Here is a 26,757-nt window from a genome sequence, read left to right as displayed (position 1 = left end):
AGGCTCCGCATTTAGCAATGAAATAGGCCGGTAAGAAGTACAGCGATCTCGCGGCTTGTCCTCCTTGGGGATAACGACTATCGTGGCCAAACGCTGATCGGCCGGGAGGGAACCCGCCGCCAGAGACTCACGGAACATGCGACTGAGGAAGGGCGCAAGCTTGTCAGGGCGCAATTTATATAGCTCAATGGGCAGACCGTTGGGACCCATAGCCTTGCCCGAGCGAAGGGAGCGGATCGCGGTCGCTATTTCATCCACCGACAAGGGAGCGTCCAGCCGCTCACGGTCCTCAACGGACAGGCAGGGCAAGGCGATATCCCTCAGTAGAAGGCGAGAGTCGTCCTCATCCCTGTCAGTCACTGGGGAGTACACAGCACGGAGGTGGTCGGCAAAACATTCCACAATCTCGTCAGGCTCCGTCACACACATACCATCCGCAGCACGCAACTCCGGGACCACACGATTCACTCTCTCCTTCCTGTCCAGCCACGCGATCAACTTTCCCGCCTTGTCCCCGGCATCGTACAGTCGACCCTGCTGCTCCCTATACATAGTTTTGGCCGCGTCAGTGACCAGGGACCTATATTCAAACTGTTTCAGGCTGAGGGCATGGAGCCCGTCCGGAGTAACATTCGCCTCCAAGGCCGACTCCAGCCCCAAGATGTCAGTCTCCAGCCTCACCACTGCCTCACTCTTGACCCTCTTAGCCACCACTATCTGGGAAAGGGCGTGTCCGCGGATCACGGTTTTAAAGGCTTCCCACAGGGACATTGCAGAAGACACCGACCCCTCGTTATCCAGGAAGTATTGGTCCATAGCCTTAACCAGGCTGTCACGAGTCGTAGGGTCTCGCAGGTACCATGGGTTAATGGGAGCGATCCGCCCTGCAGACCGCGGCCCGGTGTCAAAAACAAGCCACAGCGGAGAATGGTCGGAGATACCCCGCGCCAGGTGCCTGACCTCTCGAATCCGACCAGTCTGCGCCGCGGGCATAAGGAAGTAGTCTAACCTAGAGAGACTCCCATGCGCCCCCGAGTGAAAGGTGAATTGACATTGGGTCGGATGCATTAATCTCCAACTATCCACCAGGCCGAAGGTCTCCAGCATCCCACCCAGCCATGCCTGGGCAGCGGGGAGGGTCCTTGGTGGGTGACGGTCCAGTTCACCCGAAACCACAGAATTAAAGTCCCCGCCCATGAGCAGGAGGCTGTCCGGAAGGTCAAGCAGCATTCGACCCAAGTCAGTGAAGGTGGAGTTCTGGAGGCCCGGGGGGACGTAAACTGAAACCAGGGCAAGGGGCTGCCCCTCCCACCTCCCAATCAAACACACATAGCGCCCTCTGTCATCCGAGACTATCTTAGTGATCTCCACCGGAAGTGAGGTTCGCAGCAGAATGCCCACCCCCCTGGAACCAGTTGTGAAACCAGAATGGGCCACGAGGCGGTATCCCCCCCTGTTCATTGCATGACAAACATTGCCAACCAGATGCGTCTCCTGGAGAAACACCACATCAGGAGTCAAACGACGCAAATATTGCAGTACTACTCCCCGCTTGATACGGTCCCCCAACCCATTGACGTTCCATGACATAAGCCTCAACCCGTCCCCCCCCATCCCCCCCAATAGATCAAGGGTCCCCCAGCCTGCAGCACAGTTCCCAAATGTGGACAAAAATCAGTACCTCGCCCTGTAAACAAAAAACACACAGCAAAACAAACCCTCCTCCCCCCCAACCCCACCCCAGGACCAACTCCCCCCACCCTGCACCCCTGCGGGCCAAAAAACCCCCCCAACTTGCAGTGTGCCTGTCGCCCCACTAACCCCATTCTACGAAAAGAACCCAGAGGAGGTAAGGGACCCGTCCCCGCCCGCCCCCCTCACTGGTCCTGGTAAAACACAATATGCAAATGAAATAAGACCCGACTGTACAGCGCAAAAAGGCAAAATCAAGGACCAAAAGTCATTCTAAAGGGGACCCATCACCTGCGGTGCCCGCAGAGGGTCCGGGACGGCCACCTCTGTCCGGCAGAGAGTCCAGCCAGTCACTTGCAGCCACAGGAGAGTCAAAAAAGGCTGTCCGATCCCCATGTTCCACTCGGAGTTTTGCAGGGTAGAGCATCGAATACTTTAGGCCCAGCTCACGGAGACGACGCTTCACCCCTTGGAATCCCATCCGTTGTTTCTGGACCAGTTGCGTGAAGTCCGGGTAAAAATTGATGGTCGAGTTCTCATGACGAACCGGGCCGTGGGTCCGTGAGGCCTGCAGAATAGCGTCGCGGTCCCTGTAGTAGAACAGTTTGGCCACGATAGGCCTCGGGGGGGCCCCCGGCCGTGGCCGACCGCCCGGAACTCGATGGGCCCGCTCCACGGCAAAGAACTTACTTAGGCCAGCCGAAGACAACTGTTTCAGGATAAGTTCCTCGACCACGAGGTCAACCGGGCGGCCGTCAGAGGACTCCGGTAAACCTATGACGCGGATGTTGTTGCGTCGGGCCCGTCCCTCGAAGTCCTCAAGCCGCCGGGCCATATGGTCGTTAACCACCCTGATGTCTCCAAGCGCGGCCCGCAGATCCGACACCTCCGCACCGAGGGTGGAGGTCCGTGCGTCGAGAGCCTGGACCTTCTCGTTAGTTTTGGAGAGGTCGGCCCGGATCAGGGTGACATCGATCGCGACAGTGTCAATCTTACGGGCCAGGGCCTCATATTGCGTCGCGATGGTTTCCCTGATGCCATCAATGGCGCCCATAATGTCCTGCAAGGATAGTTCCGTAGCGGCGGTCGCGCCTCCTTCCGCAGTATCCGAGGGGAGGCCAGCAGCGCCAGAGGGCCCCCTGCCCTGGGTGTAGCGGTCCATGTTATTGCTCTGGACTGCCCCCCCGCGGAGGGAAGCCTTGGTCTTGCGGCCCTCGGGACCCCCTTTGCCCCCATGTGAACACGGTCACTCAAGGGGACACCCAATCAAGAGGTGTAAGGGCACCAACAAGAAGACCACAAAATGTCGGTAGAGGGGGTCCGAGGCGATAGGCACTCTAGTAGCAGGTGAAAGAAAACCTCATTCAGAGGCCCAGGAAGCACCTCGCCACCCCGAGCACACCCCCCTGCCGGTCTCCTGAAGTGCAAAACCGAAACCGAAAGTGGTGGACCGGCAACTGGCACCGCGCTGAAGCCGCTGTTGTTCAATTGCAGCCCGGCCCCTCGGGTCACCTTCACCCCGGTCACCTCCGTCGGGTGGGTCCCAAAAGTTCCGACGACGACAACTCAGGATTCCCAGGTCCGATTTGAGTTTTGAAAAGAGATATACTCTCAGCTGGTCTTTATCTCTCAGATTCCATAAGCCACGTCAGGATATTCTCAGGATAAATTCCGAGGAGCAGAGAGGGTCCGGGGAGCCCTGTGCTCACGCGACCATCTTGGATGCGCGCTAGGCTCCTCCGAAGATTACACTCTTGATTTATGTGGGCTTTCTGATGCGCTAAAGTCAGCAGTCCTGTCGAAGACGGGCCACTACTTAGAGCCATCCCACTGTGGAGACAGGTGAAACTCCTCCATTCGAAAAAAAGCAGTTCCCCTTCTATAAATGTAGCTGGTGAATGACAGCATTGGAGGACAGGGCATCTAAATATTTTTGGTGGATGTCCAACACCCATTAAACCTTAAATGATGCACTAAGCCGATATTACATAGTTTTGTGGCTGCTAATGGCCCTCCTTTTGTTCACTTTAGAGCAGAGAATTTGGACTACCAAAGTGGCCAAGTCGGCCATCACTGGGGAAAAACTCTGGCATAAATCCTCCAGTATCCACCTCTGCGGACAGATTATCTAAACAATGGTGCAAACCTTGTTAGAAAAGACCCTCTTTCCTTCAACTTTGCCCCTTTGTAGTGTGAAGCTTCTGCACTGGGCCAAATTTGCTAAATAACAGTAAATTGTAAAGCATATTCATCAAACAATGCTAAAGTTATAAGCAAATCAAAATATTTTTGGACACAGGTTTAACTTTGTCATCCTTGGTGTGCGGGCACGAAACATGACATATCCCCAGAAGATGAAAAATGTAAATGTCTTCCCTAATTAATGCAGATTCCTCATAATTGCACGCCAAAAACTGTAGGCAAAGAACACCTTTTTGCCCATATCTGCTTCTGTGTCTGGGCCCTCCTTGATCAATGGAAATGAAGTGGACACTAGCAACACGCTAAGTGTCAGATACATTTCTTGCATATTTGCCAAAAGGGGCTCAAACTATAAGTAAGTCAAAAAGGCCTTTCAACTGTTAAGCTACACCAATGTGTTAAACAGGTCGCCCAACAGTCTTTTCTAATGCAACCTCTCACAAACTACACTTATACTAAGCCACAAAAATCACACTTACTGAGTAACAATCAATTTTCATGTCAAGTTTGATGCAATTCTTGAAAGCATATTTGCTGTAGCAGAAAACTAAAATCCAGATAGGAACTAAAATTGCAAATTCTACTTATATATGCAGATGTACAGTGTAATCTGTTTACTTTCAATGAAAAGACTACAGTTAGTACAGAGTTACGACGTAAACGTGTAAAGCCGCGGAAATGCTCCAGTTATGGTTAACAATACATACATTACATTTCACAATACATGTCACCTGCCATGTTATCATGCTAGCTGATTTTGTGAGTCTGTGCTGTTGGCAAGTTGGATTTATGAGCACGGCAAGCAGTGAACGTTAGGGCATGTGTTATTTGCATTTCAGTGGTTTTACCCTTTTTTGTTGTAGACATTTAGCAGTCACCTGGAGGACAAAAGTTCAAATTTGGAAACACATGTTGGATACGCATATCCAAAGTGGGTGATGAACCATGTCAGCTTCTGTATTATCTTTTTCAGAGACTGTCTATAAAAGATGTTGAATTTGCTTCTGTTTGAAATCTCTTATAACAGCTGTAGTAATATCACATCCTCTTGGGCATGCTTGGATTCTCTTTCATTCTTAACCCCTTCGCTGCTAGGCCTTTTCCCCTCCTGTGCTAAGCCTTTTTTGGGCTATTTGGGGTAGTGCGCTCTTAGGCCCCTGTAACTTTTTGACCACATTAGGTATCCACGCCAAATTTGCGTCCTTTTCTTCCAACATCATGGGGATTCTAAAGGTACCCAGGGTTTGTGGATTCTCCTAGAGGGTTCCCAGGAATTAGTCAAAATACAACAAAATTTTGTTTTTTTGTGAAAAATGGGAAAAACGGGCTGCAAATGAAAGCTTCTGGGTTTTTCTCTGCAAATGCTATCAAAAAAGGGTTTGTGGGGCTGAAATCACCATTTCTCCAGCTTTTAGGGAATGACAGAATTTTGTCAGAAAACCAACATTTTTCACACAGTTTTGACATTTTTCTGGGACATACCCTATTTTTGCTATTTTTTGTGCTTTCAACCTCCTTCCAGTTAATGGTAGAAATGGGTACAAAAACAATAATGGATCCTGGAAAGCTATAAAGACATAATTCTGAATTCAGCAAGGGGTCATTTGTGTAGATCCATCAAGGTTTCTTTATAGAAACTACCAGTTAAATATAGGAAAAATTAAAAATTAGTTGAAAAAAGCAGCCTTTTGAGTCAACGTTTTCACCTGTAACTTCTTATAATTATGACATCTCTTTAAAAGTAATGTACCGTTACATCCGGTGGACCTTCCTGGTGGTGGGATATATAGGACTTGTAGGTTCACCAAGAGCCCAAGGAACCCAGAGTAAAAAAACTGAGCAGCATTTTGTAATGTTTTTTTTTTTAGTTCTGGGTATATAGCAATTATAGTGTGAAAATGTATACATGGAAAAATTGGTATGAAAAACACCTTTGTATTTCTGAAATGGGAACAAATTACAGAGTTTAGAAACAGTGTATATTTGCACTTTTTCGAAATTGGGAATACTCATACTTGCATGACAATTATTGGTCATTTTTCAAAATGACTTTTTTTTTACACAATGTCTTTCATTTGGAAGGGAGAAATGCATCAAAAATCAATAGGTAATAACAGTTGCTTTACAAATCTGAACTACCCTAAGTCTCCCGATAAAAACGGTACCTCACTTGTGTGGGTAGGCATAGTGCCCACGACAGGAAGTGGATCAAAACCTAAGGTGAACACACCACATTTTCACACTGAAAATTTACACATTTTTTGCGAAGAGTCTAGCTGTAGTTTTTGAAACCTAGCCCTGCCGGCACCTAGGGAAACCTAGCAAACCTATACATTTTTGAAAACTAGACACCCAGGGAAATCCAGGATGGGGTGACTTGACTGCCTCCCACCAGGTTCTGTTACCCAGAATCCCTTGCAAACCTAAAAAATTGCCAAAAAAAACAAATTTTCCCCACATTTCTGTGGTGGAAAGTTCTGGAATCTGCGTGGATCCACAAATTTCCACCCACCCCGCGTTCCCCAAAGTCCTACGAGAAAAATGGTACCTCACTTGTGCGGGTTGGCCTAGTGCCCACGACAAGAAACGGCGCAAAACGCAATGTGGTCACACCTCAATTTTGCAGTGAAAAATGACCCTTTTTTGGCAAAGGGACTAGCTGTAGTTTTTGAACCCTAGCCCTGCCAGCACCTTAGGAAACCTAGCAAACCTATACATTTTTGAAAACTAGACACCCAGGGGAATCCAGGATGGGGTGACTTGACTGCCTCCCACCATGGTCTGTTACCCAGAATCCCTTGCAAACGTAAAAAATTGACAAAAAAAACACATTTTCCCCACATTTCTGTGGTGGAAAGTTCTGGAATCTGCGTGGATCCACAAATTTCCACCCACCCCGCATTCCCCAAAGTCCTACGAGAAAAATGGTACCTCACTTGTGCGGGTCGGCCTAGTGCCCGCGACAGGAAATGGCGCAAAACGCAACGTGGTCACACCTCAATTTTGCAGTGAAAAATGTCCCTTTTTTGGCAAAGTGACTAGCTGTAGTTTTTTAACCCTAGCCCTGCCGGCACTTAGGGAAACCTAGCAAACCTATACATTTTTGAAAACTAGACACCCAGGGGAATCCAGGATGGGGTGACTTGACTGCCTCCCACCATGGTCTGTTACCCAGAATCCCTTACAAACGTAAAAAAAATGACAAAAAAAACACATTTTCCCCATATTTCTGGGGTGGAAAGTTCCGGAATCTGCGTGGATCCACGAATTTTCACCCACCCCGCGTTCCCCAAAGTCCTACGAGAAAAATGGTACCTCACTTGTGCGAGTCGGCCTAGTGCCCGCGACAGGAAACGGCGCAAAACGCAACGTGGTCAGACCTCAATTTTGCAGTGAAAAATGACCCTTTTTTGGCAAAGTTACTAGCTGTAGTTTTTGAACCCTAGCCCTGCCGGCACTTAGGGAAACCTAGCAAACCTATACATTTTTTAAAACTAGACACCCAGGGGAATCCAGGATGGGGTGACTTGACTGCCTCCCACCATGGTCTGTTACCCAGAATCCCTTGCAAACGTAAAAAAATGACAAAAAAACACATTTTCCCCACATTTCTGGGATGGAAAGTTCTGGAATCTTAGTGGATCCACAAATTTCCACCCACCCCGCGTTCCCCAAAGTCCTACGAGAAAAATGGTACCTCACTTGTGCGGGTCGGCTTAGTGCCCGCGACAGGAAACGGCGCAAAACGCAACGTGGTCACACCTCAATTTTTCAGTGAAAAATGACCCTTTTTTGGCAAATTGACTAGCTGTAGTTTTTTAACCCTAGCCCTGCCGGCACTTAGGGAAACCTAGCAAACCTATACATTTTTGAAAACTAGACACCCAGGGGAATCAAGGATGGGGTGACTTGACTGCCTCCCACCATGGTCTGTTACCCAGAATCCCTTACAAACGTAAAAAAATGACAAAAAAAACACATTTTCCCCACATTTCTGGGGTGGAAAGTTCCGGAATCTGCATGGATCCACAAATTTCCACCTACCCCGCATTCCCCAAAGTCCTACAAGAAAAATGGTACCTCACTTGTGCGGGTCGGCCTAGTGCCCGCGACAGGAAACGGCACAAAACGCAACGTGGTCAGACCTCAATTTTGCAGTGAAAAATGACCCTTTTTTGGCAAAGTGACTAGCTGTAGTTTTTGAACCCTAGCCCTGGCGGCACTTAGGGAAACCTAGCAAACCTATACATTTTTGAAAACTAGACACCCAGGGGAATCCAGGATGGGGTGACTTGACTGCCTCCCACCATGGTCTGTTACCCAGAATCCCTTGCAAACGTAAAGAAATGACAAAAAAACACATTTTCCCCACATTTCTGGGATGGAAAGTTCTGGAATCTGCGTGGATCCACAAATTTCCACCCACCCCGTGTTCCCCAAAGTCCTACGAGAAAAATGGTACCTCACTTTTCGGGTCGGCCTAGTGCCCGCGACAGGAAACGGCGCAAAACGCAACGCGGTCACACCTCAATTTTGCAGTGAAAAATTACCCTTTTTTGGCAAAGTGACTAGCTGTAGTTTTTGAACCCTAGCCCTGCCGGCACTTAGGGAAACCTAGCAAACCTATACATTTTTGAAAACTAGACACCCAGGGGAATCCAGGATGGGGTGACTTGACTGCCTCCCACCATGGTCTGTTACCCAGAATCCCTTGCAAACGTAAAAAAATTACAAAAAAACACATTTTCCCCACATTTCTGGGATGGAAAGTTCTGGAATCTGCGTGGATCCACAAATTTACACCCACCCCGCATTTCCCAAAGTCCTACGAGAAAAATGGTACCTCACTTGTGCGGGTCGGCCTAGTGCCCGCGACAGGAAACGGCGCAAAACGCAACATGGTCACACCTCAATTTTGCAGTGAAAAATGACCCTTTTTTGGCAAAGTGACTAGCTGTAGTTTTTGAACCCTAGCCCTGCCGGCACTTAGGGAAACCTAGCAAACCTATACATTTTTGAAAACTAGACACCCAGGGGAATCCAGGATGGGGTGACCTGACTGCCTCCCACCATGGTCTGTTACCCAGAATCCCTTGCAAACGTAAAAAAATGACAAAAAAAAACACATTTTCCCCACATTTCTGGGATGGAAAGTTCTGGAATCTGCGTGGATCCACAAATTTCCACCCACCCCGCGTTCCCGAAAGTCCTACGAGAAAAATGGTACCTCACTTGTGCGGGTCGGCCTAGTGCCCGCGACAGGAAACGGCGCAAAACGCAATGTGGTCACACCTCAATTTTGCAGTGAAAAATGACCCTTTTTTGGCAAAGTGACTAGCTGTAGTTTTTGAACCCTAGCCCTGCCGGCACTTAGGGAAACCTAGCAAACCTATAAATTTTTGAAAACTAGACACCTAGGGGAATCCAGGATGGGGTGACTTGACTGCCTCCCACCATGGTCTGTTACCCAGAATCCCTTGCAAACGTAAAAAAATGACAAAAAAAACACATTTTCCCCACATTTCTGGGATGGAAAGTTCTGGAATCTGCGTGGATCCACAAATTTCCACCCACCCCGCGTTCCCCAAAGTCCTACGAGAAAAATGGTACCTCACTTGTGCGGGTCGGCCTAGTGCCCGCGACAGGAAAGGACGCAAAACGCAACGTGGTCACACCTCAATTTTGCAGTGAAAAATGACCCTTTTTTGGCAAAGGGACTAGCTGTAGTTTTTGAACCCTAGCCCTGCCAGCACCTTAGGAAACCTAGCAAACCTATACATTTTTTAAAACTAGACACCCAGGGGAATCCAGGATGGGGGGACTGGACTGCCTCCCACCATGGTCTGTTACCCAGAATCCCTTGCAAACGTAAACAAATGACAAAAAATACACATTTTCCCCACATTTCTGGGATGGAAAGTTCTGGAATCTGCGTGGATCCACAAATTTCCACCCACCCCGCGTTCCCCAAAGTCCTACGAGAAAAATGGTACCTCACTTGTGCGGGTCGGCCTAGTGCCCGCGACAGGAAAGGACGCAAAATGCAATGTGGTCACACCACAATTTTGCAGTGAAAAATGACCCTTTTTTGGCAAAGTGACTAGCTGTAGTTTTTGAACCCTAGCCCTGCTGGCACTTAGGTAAACCTAGCAAACCTATACATTTTTGAAAACTAGACACCCAGGGGAATCCAGGATGGGGTGACTTGACTGCCTCCTACCATGGTCTGTTACCCAGAATCCCTTGCAAACGTAAAAAAATGTCAAAAAAAACACATTTTCCCCACATTTCTGTGGTGGAAAGTTCCGGAATCTGTGTGGATCCACAAATTTCCACCCACCCCGCATTCCCCAAAGTCATACGAGAAAAATGGTACCTCACTTGTGCAGGTCGGCCTAGTGCCCGCGACAGGAAACGGCGCAAAACGCAAGGTGGTCACACCTCAATTTTGCAGTGAAAAATGACCCTTTTTTGGCTAAGTGACTAACTGTAGTTTTTGAACTCTAGCCCTGCCGGCACCTAGGGAAACCTACCAAACCCACGCATTTCTGAAAACTAGACAAATGGCGGCTTCCAGGGAGGTATGGCTTGCGTGGATCCCCCAACGTTTCCTTACCCAGAATCCCCTGCAAACCTCAATTTTTGCTGAAAAAATCACTTTTTTCACACATTTTGGGGTGGGAAAGTAGTGGCATCACCGGGCTCACACAAATTTACCACCACCCAGCGTTCCCCCAGGTCTCCCGGTAAAAATGGTGCCTCACTTGTGTGGGAGGCCCAAGTACCCGCGGCAGGCAAGGGCCCAAAACGTAGTGAGGCGACATCAAAATGGCCTATCGCAAAACCACCTGGTTTTGCAAGGGGGTCACTTTGGTTTTTGGCCCGGTGCGCGGCGGCCATCTAGGGAAACCTACCAAACCCATGCATTTCTGAAAACTAGACACCCGGCGGCTTCCAGGGAGGTATGGCTTGCATGGATCCCCCAACGTTTCCTTACCCAGAATCCCCTGCAAACCTCAATTTTTGCTGAAAAAATCACTTTTTTCACACATTTTGGGGAGGGAAAGTAGTGGCATCACCGGGCTCACACAAATTTACCACCCCCCAGTGTTCCCCCAGGTCTCCCGGTAAAAATGGTGCCTCACTTCTGTGGGAGGCCCAAGTACCCGCGGCAGGCAAGGGCCCAAAACGTAGTGAGGCGACATCAAAATGGCCTATCGCAAAACCACCTGGTTTTGCAAGGGGGGTCACTTTGGTTTTTGGCCCGGTGCGCGGCGGCCATCTAGGGAAACCTACCAAACCCACGCATTTCTGAAAACTAGACACCAGGCGGCTTCCAGGGAGGTATGGCTTGCGTGGATCCCCCAACGTTTCCTTACCCAGAATCCCCTGCAAACCTCAATTTTTGCTGAAAAAATCACTTTTTTCACACATTTTGGGGTGGGAAAGTAGTGGCATCACCGGGCTCACACAAATTTACCACCACCCAGCGTTCCCCCAGGTCTCCCGGTAAAAATGGTGCCTCACTTGTGTGGGAGGCCCAAGTACCCGCGGCAGGCAAGGGCCCAAAACGTAGTGAGGCGACATCAAAATGGCCTATCGCAAAACCACCTGGTTTTGCAAGGGGGGTCCCTTTGGTTTTTGGCCCGGTGCGCGGCGGCCATCTAGGGAAACCTACCAAACCCATGCATTTCTAAAAACTAGACACCCGGCGGCTTCCAGGGAGGTATGGCTTGCGTGGATCCCCCAACGTTTCCTTACCCAGAATCCCCTGCAAACCTCAATTTTTGCAGAAAAAATCACTTTTTTCACACATTTTGGGGTGGGAAAGTAGTGGCATCACCGGGCTCACACAAATTTACCACCACCCAGCGTTCCCCCAGGTCTCCCGGTAAAAATGGTGCCTCACTTGTGTGGGAGGCCCAAGTACCCGCGGCAGGCAAGGGCCCAAAACGTAGTGATGGGACATTTGGGATAGGCAATGTTGATGTCGCCTCACTACGTTTTGGGCCCTTGCCTGCCGCGGGTACTTGGGCCTCCCACACAAGTGAGGCACCATTTTTACCGGGAGACCTGGGGGAACGCTGGGTGGTGGTAAATTTGTGTGAGCCCGGTGATGCCACTACTTTCCCACCCCAAAATGTGTGAAAAAAGTGATTTTTTCAGCAAAAATTGAGGTTTGCAGGGGATTCTGGGTAAGGAAACGTTGGGGGATCCACGCAAGCCATACCTCCCTGGAAGCCGCCGGGTATCTAGTTTTCAGAAATGCGTGGGTTTGGTAGGTTTCCCTAGATGGCCGCCGTGCACCGGGCCAAAAACCAAAGTGACCCCCCTTGCAAAACCAGGTGGTTTTGCGATAGGCCATTTTGATGTCGCCTCACTACGTTTTGGGCCCTTGCCTGCCGCGGGTACTTGGGCCTCCCACACAAGTGAGGCACCATTTGTACCGGGAGACCTGGGGGAACGCTGGGTGGTGGTAAATTTATGTGAGCCCGGTGATGCCACTACTTTCCCACCCCAAAATGTGTGAAAAAAAGTGATTTTTTCATCAAAAATTGAGGTTTGCTGGGGATTCTGGGTAAGGAAACGTTGGGGGATCCATGCAAGCCATACCTCCCTGGAAGCCGCCGGGTGTCTAGTTTTCAGAAATGCGTGGGTTTGGTAGGTTTCCCTAGATGGCCGCCGCACACCGGGCCAAAAACCAAAGTGACCCCCCTTGCAAAACCAGGTGGTTTTGTGATAGGCCATTTTGATGTCGCCTCACTACGTTTTGGGCCCTTGCCTGCCGCGGGTACTTGGGCCTCCCACACAAGTGAGGCACCATTTTTACCGGGAGACCTGGGGGAACGCTGGGTGGTTGTAAATTTGTGTGAGCCCGGTGATGCCACTACTTTCCCACCCCAAAATGTGTGAAAAAAGTGATTTTTTCAGCAAAAATTGAGGTTTGCAGGGGATTCTGGGTAAGGAAACGTTGGGGGATCCACGCAAGCCATACCTCCCTGGAAGCCGCCGCGTGTCTAGTTTTCAGAAATGTGTGGGTTTGGTAGGTTTCCCTAGATGGCCGCCGCGCACCGGGCCAAAAACCAAAGTGACCCCCCTTGCAAAACCAGGTGGTTTTGCGATAGGCCATTTTGATGTCGCCTCACTACGTTTTGGGCCCTTGCCTGCCGCGGGTACTTGGGCCTCCCACACAAATGAGGCACCATTTTTACCGGGAGACCTGGGGGAACGCTGGGTGGTGGTAAATTTGTGTGAGCCCGGTGATGCCACTACTTTCCCTCCAAAAATGTGTGAAAAAAGTGATTTTTTCAGCAAAAATTGAGGTTTGCAGGGGATTCTGGGTAAGGAAACGTTGGGGGATCCACGCAAGCCATACCTCCCTGGAAGCCGCCGGGTGTCTAGTTTTCAGAAATGCATGGGTTTGGTAGGTTTCCCTAGATGGCCGCCGCGCACCGGGCCAAAAATCAAAGTGACCCCCCTTGCAAAACCAGGTGGTTTTGCGATAGGCCATTTTGATGTCGCCTCACTACGTTTTGGGCCCTTGCCTGCCGCGGGTACTTGGGCCTCCCACACAAGTGAGGCACCATTTTTACCGGGAGACCTGGGGGAATGCTGGGTGGTGGTAAATTTGTGTGAGCCCGGTGATGCCACTACTTTCCCACCCCAAAATGTGTGAAAAAAGTGATTTTTTCAGCAAAAATTGAGGTTTGCAGGGGATTCTGGGTAAGGAAACGTTGGGGGATCCACGCAAGCCATACCTCCCTGGAAGCCGCCGGGTGTCTAGTTTTCAGAAATGCATGGGTTTGGTCAGTTTCCCTAGATGGCCGCCGAGCACCGGGCCAAAAACCAAAGTGACCCCCCTTGCAAAACCAGATTAACTATTGTTCCTACAGCGTGAGAATTTTGGAATAATATTGCAAAGAAAATGTGGCAGACATTTTGATGTTTGCAGGACATTGGGGATAAAAAAATGTTTTGAATTCACAAGAGAGACATCACCATGAACTCCCATGGGTTTTCGACAATATCTACAGTTGGTGGGTTATTCTTGAATGGAGAGTGTACCTTGGCAGAGAAACTAAAAACAAAGTTTCCTGCACAACCATCTATTCCTCAAACACACACACATACTGGTTGGATTTGGCACGAGGGCGAGTCATGGTTCAGTGTATTAAATTTTATTAACAAGAGATTTCACAAAAATGAAATGCACTGTCAATAATTAAATTCACAAAAAACCAAACCAATGACTCACAGCTCGTGAGCTGTAAAGCCACGTCAAGGCACCAACCACTTTACAGGCCATTCATACACCTTTCATACGTGATACAAACAAGACCATTCGCACCACCAGGCACAAAGGCAACACATTACAAAATTCACCAAAAAGGGACAAGGTACACCCTGCTTCAGAAAGACAAATATTACTGCACAGCCATCTAATCCGCAAGCACACACACATACTGGTTGGATTTGGCACGAGGGTGAGTGATGGTTCAGTAGATACAATTGTATTAGCAAGTGATTTCACAGAAATGAAATGCACTGGTAATAATTGAAAGGGCAAGAAACTGAACCATTGACTCACAGCTCGTGAGCTGTAAAGCCACGACAAGGCACCAACCTCTTTACAGGCCATTCATACACCTTTCATACGTGTGAGACATACAAAACCATTCACACCGCCAGCCGCGGGCCCATCACATAACAAAACTCACACCAGCAGACAGCGCCATTCAAGGGCCCATCACTTTCACACGCCCACAATCAAGACACAGCAACTACACAGGCTGATGGATTGCGTGGAGTGGCACTCAGCTAGCAGTGTGTGTAGTGACCAGCAGAAAGTCACTACTCACACACAGCCAGCCGAGCACCAGTCCACACACACCGCTAGCCAAACACCAGTCCACGCACACCGCTAGCCAAGCGCCAGTCCACGGACACCACCAGTCAAGCACCAGTCCGCACACACCACCAGCCAAGTACCATTCCACGCACACCGCCAGCCAAGCACCATTCCACGCACACCGCCAGCCAAGCTCCAGTACACGCACACCACCAGCCAAGCTCCAGTCCACGGACACCACCAGCCAAGCACCAGTCCACACACACCACCAGTCCACGCACACCGCCAGCCAAGTACCAGTCCACGCACACCGCCAGCCAAGCACCATTCCACGCACACTGCCAGCCAAGCTCCAGTCCACGCACACCATCAGCCACGCACCAGTCCACGCACACCGCCAGTCCATGCACACCGCCAGCCAAGCACCATTCCGCGCACACCACCAACCAAGTGCCAGTCCACACACACCAACAGCCAAGCGCAAGCCTACACACACTGCCATCACATTTAGGATTTTTTTAGAAAAAAATAAAAACACAAACAAATTGCAAATAGATACAAATCTTCTAACAGAAAATCAGCAACTAAATACATTGCACTATCACCAACCTTGAAACAGAATCAAATTATCCAAAGAATACAGACCAGGCAGTTCACTTTACCACTCAAGAATCCTCCCAATAATTCTTTTGTGTGTGGTACGCTCTAAAACAAGCAGGGAGACACAGTGCAGGATGAGAAGGACAGTCGGGGCAGTACATTCGACTCTCCTTCCGCAAACCTTTTCGCCAACAGACTCTACATCTCCTACTGGGAAAATCTTTTGCGGGTGTGGGAGGAATGTGATCTGGAAAGTGGCGTTCTTTCAATCTAGCAACATCCTCCACCAGTCCAACTCTAGGAACACTTGCCTGTTCCACTACAACAAGGCTGCCTATTACAGACTCCTGAAACTTAGCAAAAGTCATCTTTGACTCAGGGCAAGAATCCTGGAACACAACAAAAGCATTAAACATTGCCAAGTGGAAAAAATGGATAGCCAACTTCTTGTACCAAATGTAAGCCTTACGAAGAGCAGTGTAAGGTTCCAACCTCTGATCTACTCTGTCAACACCACCCATGTGCCTATTATAGTCTAAAATGCACACAGGTTTGCGCGCTTCAGCGACCTGACCCCAAACAGTCACAGGTGCAGTGCTTTCATCATGGATGGTAGTCAGCATGTAGACATCTCTCCTGTCTGTAAACTTCACAGCAAGAAGCTCCTGGCAACGCAACGCACTGCACTGTCCCCGCACAAGCTTTTGACAAACAAGTTCTTTCGGGAAACCTTTACGGTTAGAGCGGATTGTGCCACAAGCAAGAGTGTCCACTTTGGCCAATTCCCTGAACAACCGCACACCAGTGTAGAAGTTATCTACATATAAATGGTGGCCTTTGTTAAAAAATCCTCTTCCAAGTTCCCAAACAATTTTCTCAGTCACTCCAAAAGTGGACGGACAACCAGGGAGGTTAAACCTAGATTCCTTACCGGTGTACACCCTGAAATTAGAGACATATCCAGTCCTACTGTCACACAGCATATACAGCTTTATTCCATAGCGTGCCCTCTTACTAGGAATGTATTGCCTAAAAACCAAGCGGCCCTTGAACAACACCAAAGACTCATCCACTGCAATTTCTTTCCCAGGGGCATAAATCTCAGAAAATCGATCAACAAAGTGATCAAGGACAGGCCTAATCTTAAAAAGACGGTCACAGTCAGGGTGATCTCGTGGCAACGCTAAACCATTATCAACAAAATGCATCATCCGAAGCAGAAGCAAATACCTGTCACGAGTCATGACTGCCGGAAAAATAGACGTTGCCATCAAGGGACTGCTAGACCAATATGAAGACATTGATGGCTTCCTTAGTAAGCCCATCAAAAATGTTAAACCCAAGAACTTCTTCATCTCTTCAACATTTGTGGGAGTCCACCGGGTAGCTCTAGAGTGTGGCTTAAGACTGGCACAGTTGTCCCTCAAAAACTGTTCGGCATACAAATTAGTCTGCTCAACAATCTCTGCAAAAAACACATCGTCCATAAACAACTGAAAAATATTGACCGGCAAAAAGTTTTCAGTATTCACTCTAGACCCTGGAACACCAGTAAACTCTGGCAATGCCGGCTGCACCATGCCAGGGGGAACCCAGAGGTCATCACTTTCAAAGGGAAGCCTTGCAGCCCCAGCCTGCAGCCCAGAAGCCTCTTGCTGCACTACACCAACGGGAAGCCTTGCAGCCCCAGCCTGCAACCCAGATGCCTCTTGCCGCACTACACCAACGGGAAGCCTTGCAGCCCCAGGCTGCAGCCCAGATGCCTCTTGCCGCACTATCGGCACATCAGTCTCCGCCTCTAACACAGGCACTTCATCCGCACTAAGAGTATCTTCATCATCCGATGACTCCATACGGAGAGACAACTCACTGCCAGAATCGTCCCCTGCCTCCTCTCCCTCAGATGCAGAGTCAGTCTCTGAACCAATATCAGAGGAAGACTCAAACAGCAAACCAACAACCTGCTGAGCAGTCATCCTGCGGCTAGCCATTATACTTACTAAGATAGAAGACTGCACAAACAAGTCAACAACAACCAACAATGTGCAAACCGAGTAAGTAAAGAAATGTGTACCTTTATCACAAAGATCAATGTACTCAAAAACTATACAATCCAATTACAAGAGACAGCTGCACTCACCAGAAACCAACTCTGCAGTGACACAGCAAAAACCAACGATATCAAACTAGAAAGAAGAAAAAAAAAAAAAATTACTCACAAGACAACAAAATACACATCGAGCACCAATGCAAAAAGTTTTTGACACTCAAAAAACAAACATACTGCTATTATTACACCATTTGCAAAAAAAATTCATGCAGAGAAATCAAACACATTTACATTGTACAAAAAAGAGTCTCTTACCAAACTACACAAACAGCAAAACCGCAAGAAACACGGCAAACTGAAAAGAGCAAAAGCCTTTACCTAGAACAAAAAAGTAAAAAAAAAAACATTACTATTGCAATTCACAAAAAAAAAACAATAAACATAACAACATTCTATGTTACTACCCAAATGGTCAATCGTTATGTTCCAGGTGGGGCAGAAAACAGCAGGAAAAAAAAAGGCTACTCTGTCCCGGGGCGGGTGGGCCAAATACATATTATAAAAATTGCCCCCTGGAAGCGACACTTGCCAAAGGGGTCACTTCCATTTTTATTTACACTAATTCCCTGGTGTCTAGTGGGCTTTTCTGCCCCCCCTGGGGCCAGGCACGGAGCAAAAGTGGACCGATCTGCCCCCAGGGGGGGCAGAAAAGTCTGTGCAAAAATTATTCCCCAAGGGAAGCGACCCTTGCCCAAGGGGTCACTTCCCATATCACTATAACGAAATTCCCTGGTGTCTAGTGGGCTTTTCTGCCCCCCCTGGGGGCAGAAACGGACCGAAAGTGGACCGATCTGCCCCCAGGGGGGGCAGAAAAGTCTGTGCACAAATTCTCCCCCAGGGAAGCGACCCTTGCCCAAGGGGTCGCTTCCCATAACAAAATTGCGAAATTCCCTGGTGTCTAGTGGGCTTTTTTGCCCCCCCTGGGGGCAGAAACAGACCGGAAGTGGACCGATCTGCCCCCAGGGGGGGCAGAAAAGTCTGTGCACAAATTCTCCCAAATTCCCCCCCAGGGAAGCGACCCTTGCCCAAGGGGTCGCTTCCCATATCAATATATCGAAATTCACTGGTGTCTAGTGGGCTTTTCTGCTCCCCCTGGGGGCAGAAACGGACTGAAAGTGGACCGATCTGCCCCCAGGGGGGGCAGAAGAGTCTTTGCAAAAATTATCCCCCAGGGAAGCGAACCTTGCCCAAGGGGTCGCTTCCCATATCACCATTACGACATCCCTGGTGTCTAGTGGGCAGAAACGGACCAAAAGTGGACCGATCTGCCCCAGGGGGGGCAGAAAAGTCTGTCCAAAAATTGTCCCCCAGGGAAGCGACCCTTGCCCAAGGGGTCGCTTCCCAAATGGCCAAAAACAACATCCCTGGGGTCTAGTGGGGGCATTCCTGTCCCACGATCGCGACGCTGTGCGCGATCGTGGGACAGGAATGCCCAGCATTGAGACATCAGGGGAGAGGAAATACTCTTTCCTCTCCCCCGATGCCTCAAGGCCATGGAATTCCGCCCCCCCCTGCCACACCGCAGCAAAACACTTACCCTCCCCGTTGGACGCGCTGGTAGAAATGAATTCCAGCACGTCCAACGCTTCCTGATGACGCCAGCGTGCGCTGTACGCGCTGACGTCATCAGGAAGCGTGGGGGGGCTCGGGGGTGGCAGCGGAAACTCTTCCGCTGCCATCCCCATCTGTGGGGGCACGATCGATGCGATGAGTTACACTTAAATGGGCTACAAAGTAAGGAGTAAAGAATAATATTCAAATTCTCCTTCAACAGCACCACAACCACAGACATGGCAAATCCCTCCTTGGGACACCTACATTTCAAGCTCGAATATCAGCAACATACACCCTGAGTAGTACCCTTATCTACCATCCACTGGGACCTCAAGCTACCTTTGATGACAGCATCGCTAATTTCATGGACTCCAACAATTTCATCTTGCTATGATACTTCAACTTTTACCTTGAAGACAAGAGTGACACCAACACCAGTGGACACCGCAGGAGTCTGCAGAACCTGGGACTGACGCAGCACGTCACCGGATCCATATACGCCACGGGGCACACCCTCGGATCAGTCCGCGTAACCTTCAACGGCATTGAAATCCCCAACACCATGCCACTCACCTGTACAGACCACGCCATCATCCAAGTCCAAAATAACATACACTGTCCAACAAGACCCGCCACCACAAACTTGGCCAAACACAGCTGGTACAACATCCAAGAGCAGCTGTGGCTCCTCCGCTAAGGTGGAGGAAAGTCGCCCCACTGCTTTAAAGCAGAGCAAAGCAAAAAAGAAAATGATAATAAAGGAACGTTACTTTCATTTTATTTTTTGCATTGCAGTTGCTGCCAGTGAAGGCGAGGCGGGGCTGGGCTCCCCGTGTCACAGGGAGGAGTGGCTGCTGCTGCAACCAAAGTGAGCATGACTGTTTGGCCAGCTGTCTCGGGCCGGCCAAACAGTCATACTCTCTTTGCATGTTCTACACCCAGGCTGTATTACAGCCTGGGTGGAGAACATGCCCAGGCTTCCACTCCCTCTCTGAGCACCGAACCACGGTGCTCAGACTAATCGCAATGCTACTATCAGCAGCATCGTGGTTAGCTAGGGGGGTCTGGAAGCCTGGGTCTTTCCTGTTCCTGGTTCTTGCTGAGGACAGGCGGCGGCTGGCGACGGCGACCAGCAGGTAAGGTTTCTTTTTCATTTATTTCCTAACCTCCCCCCACCACCACCCCATACCTGCAGCCACTTTCCGAGAGTCCAAATCGGTTCAGACTAAATCAGCCAACTTCCACAGATGACCTCATCAGCAACACCAACAGTCTGGACAAGTCGATCACAAAATTAGCCGACTCCCTGACACCTCATAAGCATAATGCACAGAGAAGAACATGGAAAATATTCACGGTCATCAAAGACTTTACCTCATCAGCTGCCACCACCATGAGCATCGCTGCATCTCAAGAACTCTGTGACAACCTCTTGGTATTCTTCAGCAACAAAATCAAAGACATCTACAACTATTTTACCCCCAACCATACCTGTGCACCCTAACCCCTAGCCTTCTCAATAACAACCATGGAATAACCCTGACTGCCTTGGAAACACTCACTACAGAAGAATCAGCTACCATTATGAGGACAATCCACTCCGGCGCACAGACCCTCACGCACCACATCCATAATATGGTAGCAGTCCCTATCAGCAAAGTCCTGAAGTCCTCACCCGCATATTGAACAACTCCATCACCTCTGAGACGTTTCCGGATGCCTGGAAGCAGGTGATGGTCAACACATTGCTTAAGAATCCCCAAGCAACTAACAAATTACTGCCCTATCTTCCTTCAAAATATCTAGTTGCCAAATATTGATTATCTTTATAAAATAAAAGGACCAATGGTATTATTTCATTGACCCTTGTGTTTTATTTCACTTTTTTTCTTTATCAACTGCAAGATTTCATGTGCTTCATCTCACATGTCTTTTTGGAAGGGCAAACGTGTTAACACTGCAATACATACACCACCATAAAAAGACAAAAACAATAAAATGGTCCCATCAAATTCAAAAACCACAATGTGAATGATCCATCTCAGACCAGTCCTTCATTTAACATTTTGACACCTGGCGGAATATTAAGTTTCTGTTTCTCAACACACTGTATCCTGCCGGTGTAGGCTACCGTGAGCCGCTACCTCAAAATTTGATTAGGTGGAGAGTGGATGTTTTGACAATCTCTCCCAAATGTTATTAGTTTGATTGCGGATATTCTTCCCCCGGGAGCATGGGTCAACGCAACGCGTTTCAAACACTCAACGATTGTGGGGTTCTCCTCAGGACCAGGACGTGGTCGATTTCTGTGGAAGGTAATGTGGGACAGTGTATTAACATTCAAAACCTAAGCTTTTATCTCTCAATTAGCTCCACACTAAGTATCATGGTAAACAAATATTATCTCAATTTTTCTTCACTCTGAGTCAATGTGATATTGGTAAACAAATATTATCTCCATTTTTTCTTCACTCTGAGTCAATGTGATATTGACCGTTTCCTTTCCAAATGGACTTGTGACCAACTAACTGATATGCATATCTATATCTTGTTATTCATTGAAATTTGTGTGCCTGTGGAAAGAGTAATACATGAACATACTGGATGGTCTAATTTCGGAATGTGAGTATGAACATAGAATGAACCATGGTTGCTCTCGAGGAAAAAATGCACGTGACCGTTTTTAAACAATGCGTTGGAACAACTTGCCTTAACAGTTCCAAGCACTCTCTTCATCTTGATCAAAAGTGGTCAGTTGCGTTCCGACGCGCCTGCAAGTTAAAGAAACAATGTTGTCAAACGGAACTCCAACTTGAAACTCTTAGGCTGGTTTTGCGTTTCCATAGAAAAGCAGTGTATTGTGGCGGAAACTGGCCTGTGGCATTGAATGTTGTCTTCCCGTCAATCATCTCGGTGAAGCGTGGTTCAGTTTTCTGGCCTCCATCGTAGAGTTGCTCCGTTACTGAGTGCTTCACATGAACAAATCGGTTAAGGTTAACGAATCAAGAGCCAATCTGATCAGGTCTGTCCAGTCAATTGTGGAAAAACCAAACTCATCTAGTTGCATGCTGGACCTTGTAGTTCATTATGTACAGCCTTATTATAAGTTCTCATGCCGTATAGCTTCACATTTGATGAAAAGGACCGAGTATCTTTTACTGAATGTGTCCATGTTTACCACATTCCAAACAGGGCAAACTTAACAGTTAAAGATTCTTATAATCTATTGATCTCAGTCTTTTCGTTTAAACCCCGTGTTGTTGAGTTGAACTTCATGATTAAGTAAGCTTCTTTCCTGGTCAGTAACATTTCAAAAGACATGTGAGATGAAGCACATGAAATCTTGCAGTTAATACAGAAAAAAGTGAAATAAAACACAAGGGCTAATTAAATAATACCATTGGGCCTTTTATTTTGTAAAGATAGCCAATATTTGGCAACTAGATATTTTGTTAGTTTATAAACTTAGAAAGTTGTCATTTTTTTGTCCTAACCACTTGGTGCCTGCTGCTTGGGTCCTGGGTCACATGACTAGGTGTAGTTGACTGTTCACCTTTGTGTATTCCTCCCAGACAATGACACAAAGGAGGACTAAGTGTAGGCACGATGGGCCATTTTCAAAGGGCTGCCCTAGAACACACAAACACAGGGACTTGACAGCAGCCAGTTGTGACTCCAGACAACTCAGAGTCTGGAAAAGGAAAGGAAGGATTTTAGAACCAGGTGTGGGAGTGGTGTAGGTGTTTCCCACCACTTCAAAAGTTGGCACCAAGTATAAATATTGGACCTCTTGAACCACTCATTAGATCATTTCTGGACCTGCTGGGGTGAATCCTGATCTCTAAGAGTCACGCCCCAGGTCCTTAACCCTTGGCTGGAATCAGAGTGTACTCCTAGCGATCATACTGTGGGTTCCCTCAGAACCGATGCAGAACTGTGTAACTTGACGCAGCATGTTACAGGACCTGACATTGCAGCACAATGCAGCTCCTGATGCGCTGCCTCATCAGAACCGACGCAGCATGACGCATCTCAACACAGGACCTCGCATTGCAGCACCTTGCAGCTCTTAATTGGGGGCCTCATTGGAACTGATGCAGCGCAATGCAACTAGAGGCAGTCCCTTGCAGCTCCTGATCGGCGGCCCTATCAGAACTAGCACAACTTGATGTAGTACCACACAGGACCTCACATCTCAATTCAAATAAAAGCAGATACAGTGTCCAGTGGTCGAAGTCAGTCCTGTCCCAGCATAACACTCCATCTCATGCAGCTTGAACTTGTGACTTTTTCTTGGTCCGGCACAACAAGATAACCCCAGTTGGTGCTTTGTGCTTTTTGACATTATTTTCCCTTAAGAATTTTAAATAGCACATCTCCAGTAATGCTAATTGGATTTTTGTTGTTATGATGTAATTTTATTTATTAAAATGTGCTCTTTTTTCTAGATTGGTGTGGGATCTTTCTGATTATGTGTTTTCACTTTAATAATGTTTGACTGCTGGATAACTATTTTACCAATTGCCTCTAAGTTAAGCCTGGCTGCTTTTGTGCCAAGCTACCAGAGGGTTAAGCCCAGGTTAGTTTAGTGACTTTTTTTGCGGTTTACCCTGATGAGTATTGTCATTGTTGCTTGAGGAGTATTTCACCCCACTCAATCAGCAACCCAATTTCTCACACTTCCTTAATTTCCTAACTGTCTAAAGACACTTCTTTTCAAGAGATTCGCCAAATTCATCTGATTTGATAATGCATTGACAACAGCTGTCTCACCCCTTTTCATGCCGATGTTTCCTTGTGCCTGTTTCTACATGTTTTCTGCATAGCCAACAGAAACATTGACCACATATGGCACTCAGGTAGTACTAGCCAACTGACTCTTGCCTGAATATGACGGTCGGATGTCTATTTTACACTTGAACATTCAACGTTGGTCTTACTGCTGCACACTCTGTCCTTCCAGGTTCCACCCAGCAGAACAGACCAGCCTGATTCTGGTTCGCTCTTCTGCTGGCAGACGGTTGCATTGAGTGCAGCTACAATGCTGTGCGTTCAGGTCCCAGCTTGTCATCTTGGCCTCCTCAGCACTTCATTCTGTGCTCTTGTATGTTGTGTTTAATTCCCAAGCCTTTGCAATTAACTACTTTGGGCAATCTATTTTATGACATTTTAATCTTCTCCCAAGATCCTGAAACTCATAAACATCATGTGAAGGAAGTTGTTTGAAGATTGAAGAAAACACATTTTTTTGTCAAAATGAATAAATGTGATTTTGATCAAAGATCAGTAGAATATTTATGATTCATACTGTCAGCAGATGGATTAGTTAAGGATAACAAAAAGGTAAATTTGATGTTATATCGGAAGGCTCCAACATCTGTCACAGAAGTTCAAACCTTATTTATCCTGACCAACTGCTACCAGAAATTGAAACACAATGACAGATCATCTACAGCAAGGGCAGATCTTCAAGGGGATACAAGAGGCGTTAGCAGCTTTCCAGGAACTCAATAAGAAATTGTCTGATGTCCTAATTCTGCTTACTCTGGACACCTCTGAACCTTTCATAGTCAAGACCAATGTTAAGACCATGAAAAAGGACAAGTTCTCCTAAATTAAAATAACAAGGAGGAGAAGCATCCAAAGCATATTTCCACTGTAAACTTATTCCATCTGAATTAAGGTGTTCTGTACTTGGAAAAAAAACTTTGAACAATTAAGGCCACCTTTAATGATTGGCACAATTTCTTACTTAGGGTTTCTCATCCAGTTGCCATAAGAACTGATCACAGAAATCTGGATCACAGACGTCTGGATGTGTTACAGCAAGCGGACTACTGCAGTAAACTCCAGGCACATTGGGTTCTTTTTCTCCCCAATATTTTGATTTTATTTATTTATTTATTTAGGATCTTATAAAGCGCGCTTATGCCGAAGGGCGTCCTGGCGCTATCTACTGACTCCTGAGAAGAAAACGGGGATCTACTCCTTAAATAACCAGGTCTTGAGCCCCTTTCTAAAAGAGAGGAGCTCCGAGGCATTCCTGAGATGACCCGGCAGGCTGTTCCAGGCTTTTGCTGCACAAAAGGCAAAGCTGTTTCCTCCCCATCTGGCCTTTTTTATTTGTGGCACCGCCAGTAGTCTGCCTTCGGCTGAGCGAAGCGCTCTTCCCAGTACATACCACTTAAAACACTTACTTAAAAACTTTGGGCCACTGCCCGTCAAAGCTTTAAAGTTCATAGGGCTTTGAATTGCACACGTCTTGTTAAAGGCAGCCAGTGGAATTGCCTGAGACCCTCTCGTACAGAGGTGTATCTGGGGGTTCCTGTCAGCAGTCTCGCTGCCGCGTTTTGAACCAACTGCAGCCTGTATCCGTGTTTTTTCTTCAGGTTCAAGTACAGGCTATTGCAGTAGTCTAAACGCGACAAAATTAGGGCAGAGACTGCTGTCCTGAATCCGTCTGCTGGAAGAAAATATTTTATATTCCTTAATATCCTAAGGATATGGAAACAGGATGAAACAACTCGAGTGACCTGATCCCCGAAATCAAGATTTTGGTCCACAATAACACCCAGATTTTTTGCTTTCCCTGTGGGGTTTGGTAGCTTTCCCAAGGTCTCATGCCACATATCGGGAGTCCATATGTTAGGGTTGTTCCCAAACATGATGACCTCGGTTTTCCCGGAGTTTAATTTAAGGCAGTTGGAGGCCATCCAGCCGGCCACGTTTTTCAGACAATCGTGGCATCTTGCTGCCATGTCCACTTGGGACCCTCATTGTATAGATGACACAATTTGTGTATCATCTGCATACGATGTAAGTTGGAGCCCAAAGGATATTATCACGGCCGCAAGTGGGCTGACATAGATATTGAAGAGCATTGGACTCAGGGAGGACCCCTGCGCACCCCGCAAGAGAGGGGAAATGGCTCAGATTTATCCGATCCCATGTCAACTGTCTGTATTCTGTCGGCCAGAAAGGAATTCAGGAGGCTCCAAGCCGAGCCCTCCACCCCAGCCCCCGACAACCGGTCCATCAACATCCCATGGTGGACCATGTCGAAGGCTGCCGACAGGTTCAACAGAATCAAAACAGGTACCCCTCCCTGGTCCACAGCCGCTCTAACCTCCTCAGTGGCCTTAATAAGAGCCAGCTCCATGCTATGCCCTGCACGAAACCCAAACTGCGTGGGGTCCAAAGCGTTAGTCCTCTGAAAGAAGGTGCTAAGTTGCTGGTTAATAGCCTTCTCTAGTAGTTTGGCCGGGAGCGGGAGTCGTGATATTGGTCTATAACTATTAAGGTCATTTCCATCCAAGTTGTTTTTTTTTTAAGGGAAGTACCGAAGCGGTTTTTCACCTCCTAGGATACTCACCCATGTCAATGATCATATTGAACATGGGAGTAAGTGTGGATGCAATGACCTCAGAACAGATCTTAAGTACCGCAACCGGGCAAGGATCATTGGGAGATCCCGACCGAGCCGCGCGCAGTAAGTTTAAGACCTCCGTGGACTGTAAGTGACTAAAACACTCTAATCTGTCTGATGGCACCTTCGGCTTTGATTCGGTGCTGTTTGCTGCTTCCCCCACATCCCCTTGGGCATTGGAGAAGGAGGAAAAGATCCCTTCCACCTTATTCCTAAAGAAGGAGGCAAGTGACTCACACAAGGCCGGGCTACTATGAGAGCTGGGCTTAGTCGGGATAGTCAGCTTTGTAATGGTCCTGAACAATTCTCTCGAGGATGAGTTGG

The 26,757-nt window shown here is 47.9% G+C and overlaps 1 protein-coding gene across 1 annotated transcript in view; it reads left to right on the top strand.

The window, feature by feature from the left end:
- The window catches only part of LOC146831207 (uncharacterized), a 91,713-nt gene extending 72,009 nt beyond the window's left edge, over positions 1–19,704 (top strand). Inside the window, exons 6-7 of the mRNA XM_085603853.1 lie at positions 4,758–4,851; positions 19,424–19,704. Coding sequence (XP_085459979.1) covers positions 4,758–4,851; positions 19,424–19,704 — 375 coding nt within the window. The remainder of the gene's footprint in view (positions 1–4,757; positions 4,852–19,423) is intronic.
- The last annotated feature ends 7,053 nt before the right edge of the window (positions 19,705–26,757 follow it).

The sequence above is a fragment of the Triturus cristatus genome, chromosome 5_1 (assembly GCF_964204655.1).
Source record: "Triturus cristatus chromosome 5_1, aTriCri1.1, whole genome shotgun sequence".
In the NCBI taxonomy this organism is placed as follows: domain Eukaryota; kingdom Metazoa; phylum Chordata; class Amphibia; order Caudata; family Salamandridae; genus Triturus; species Triturus cristatus.
This window is presented reverse-complemented; position numbering and strand designations above follow the sequence as displayed.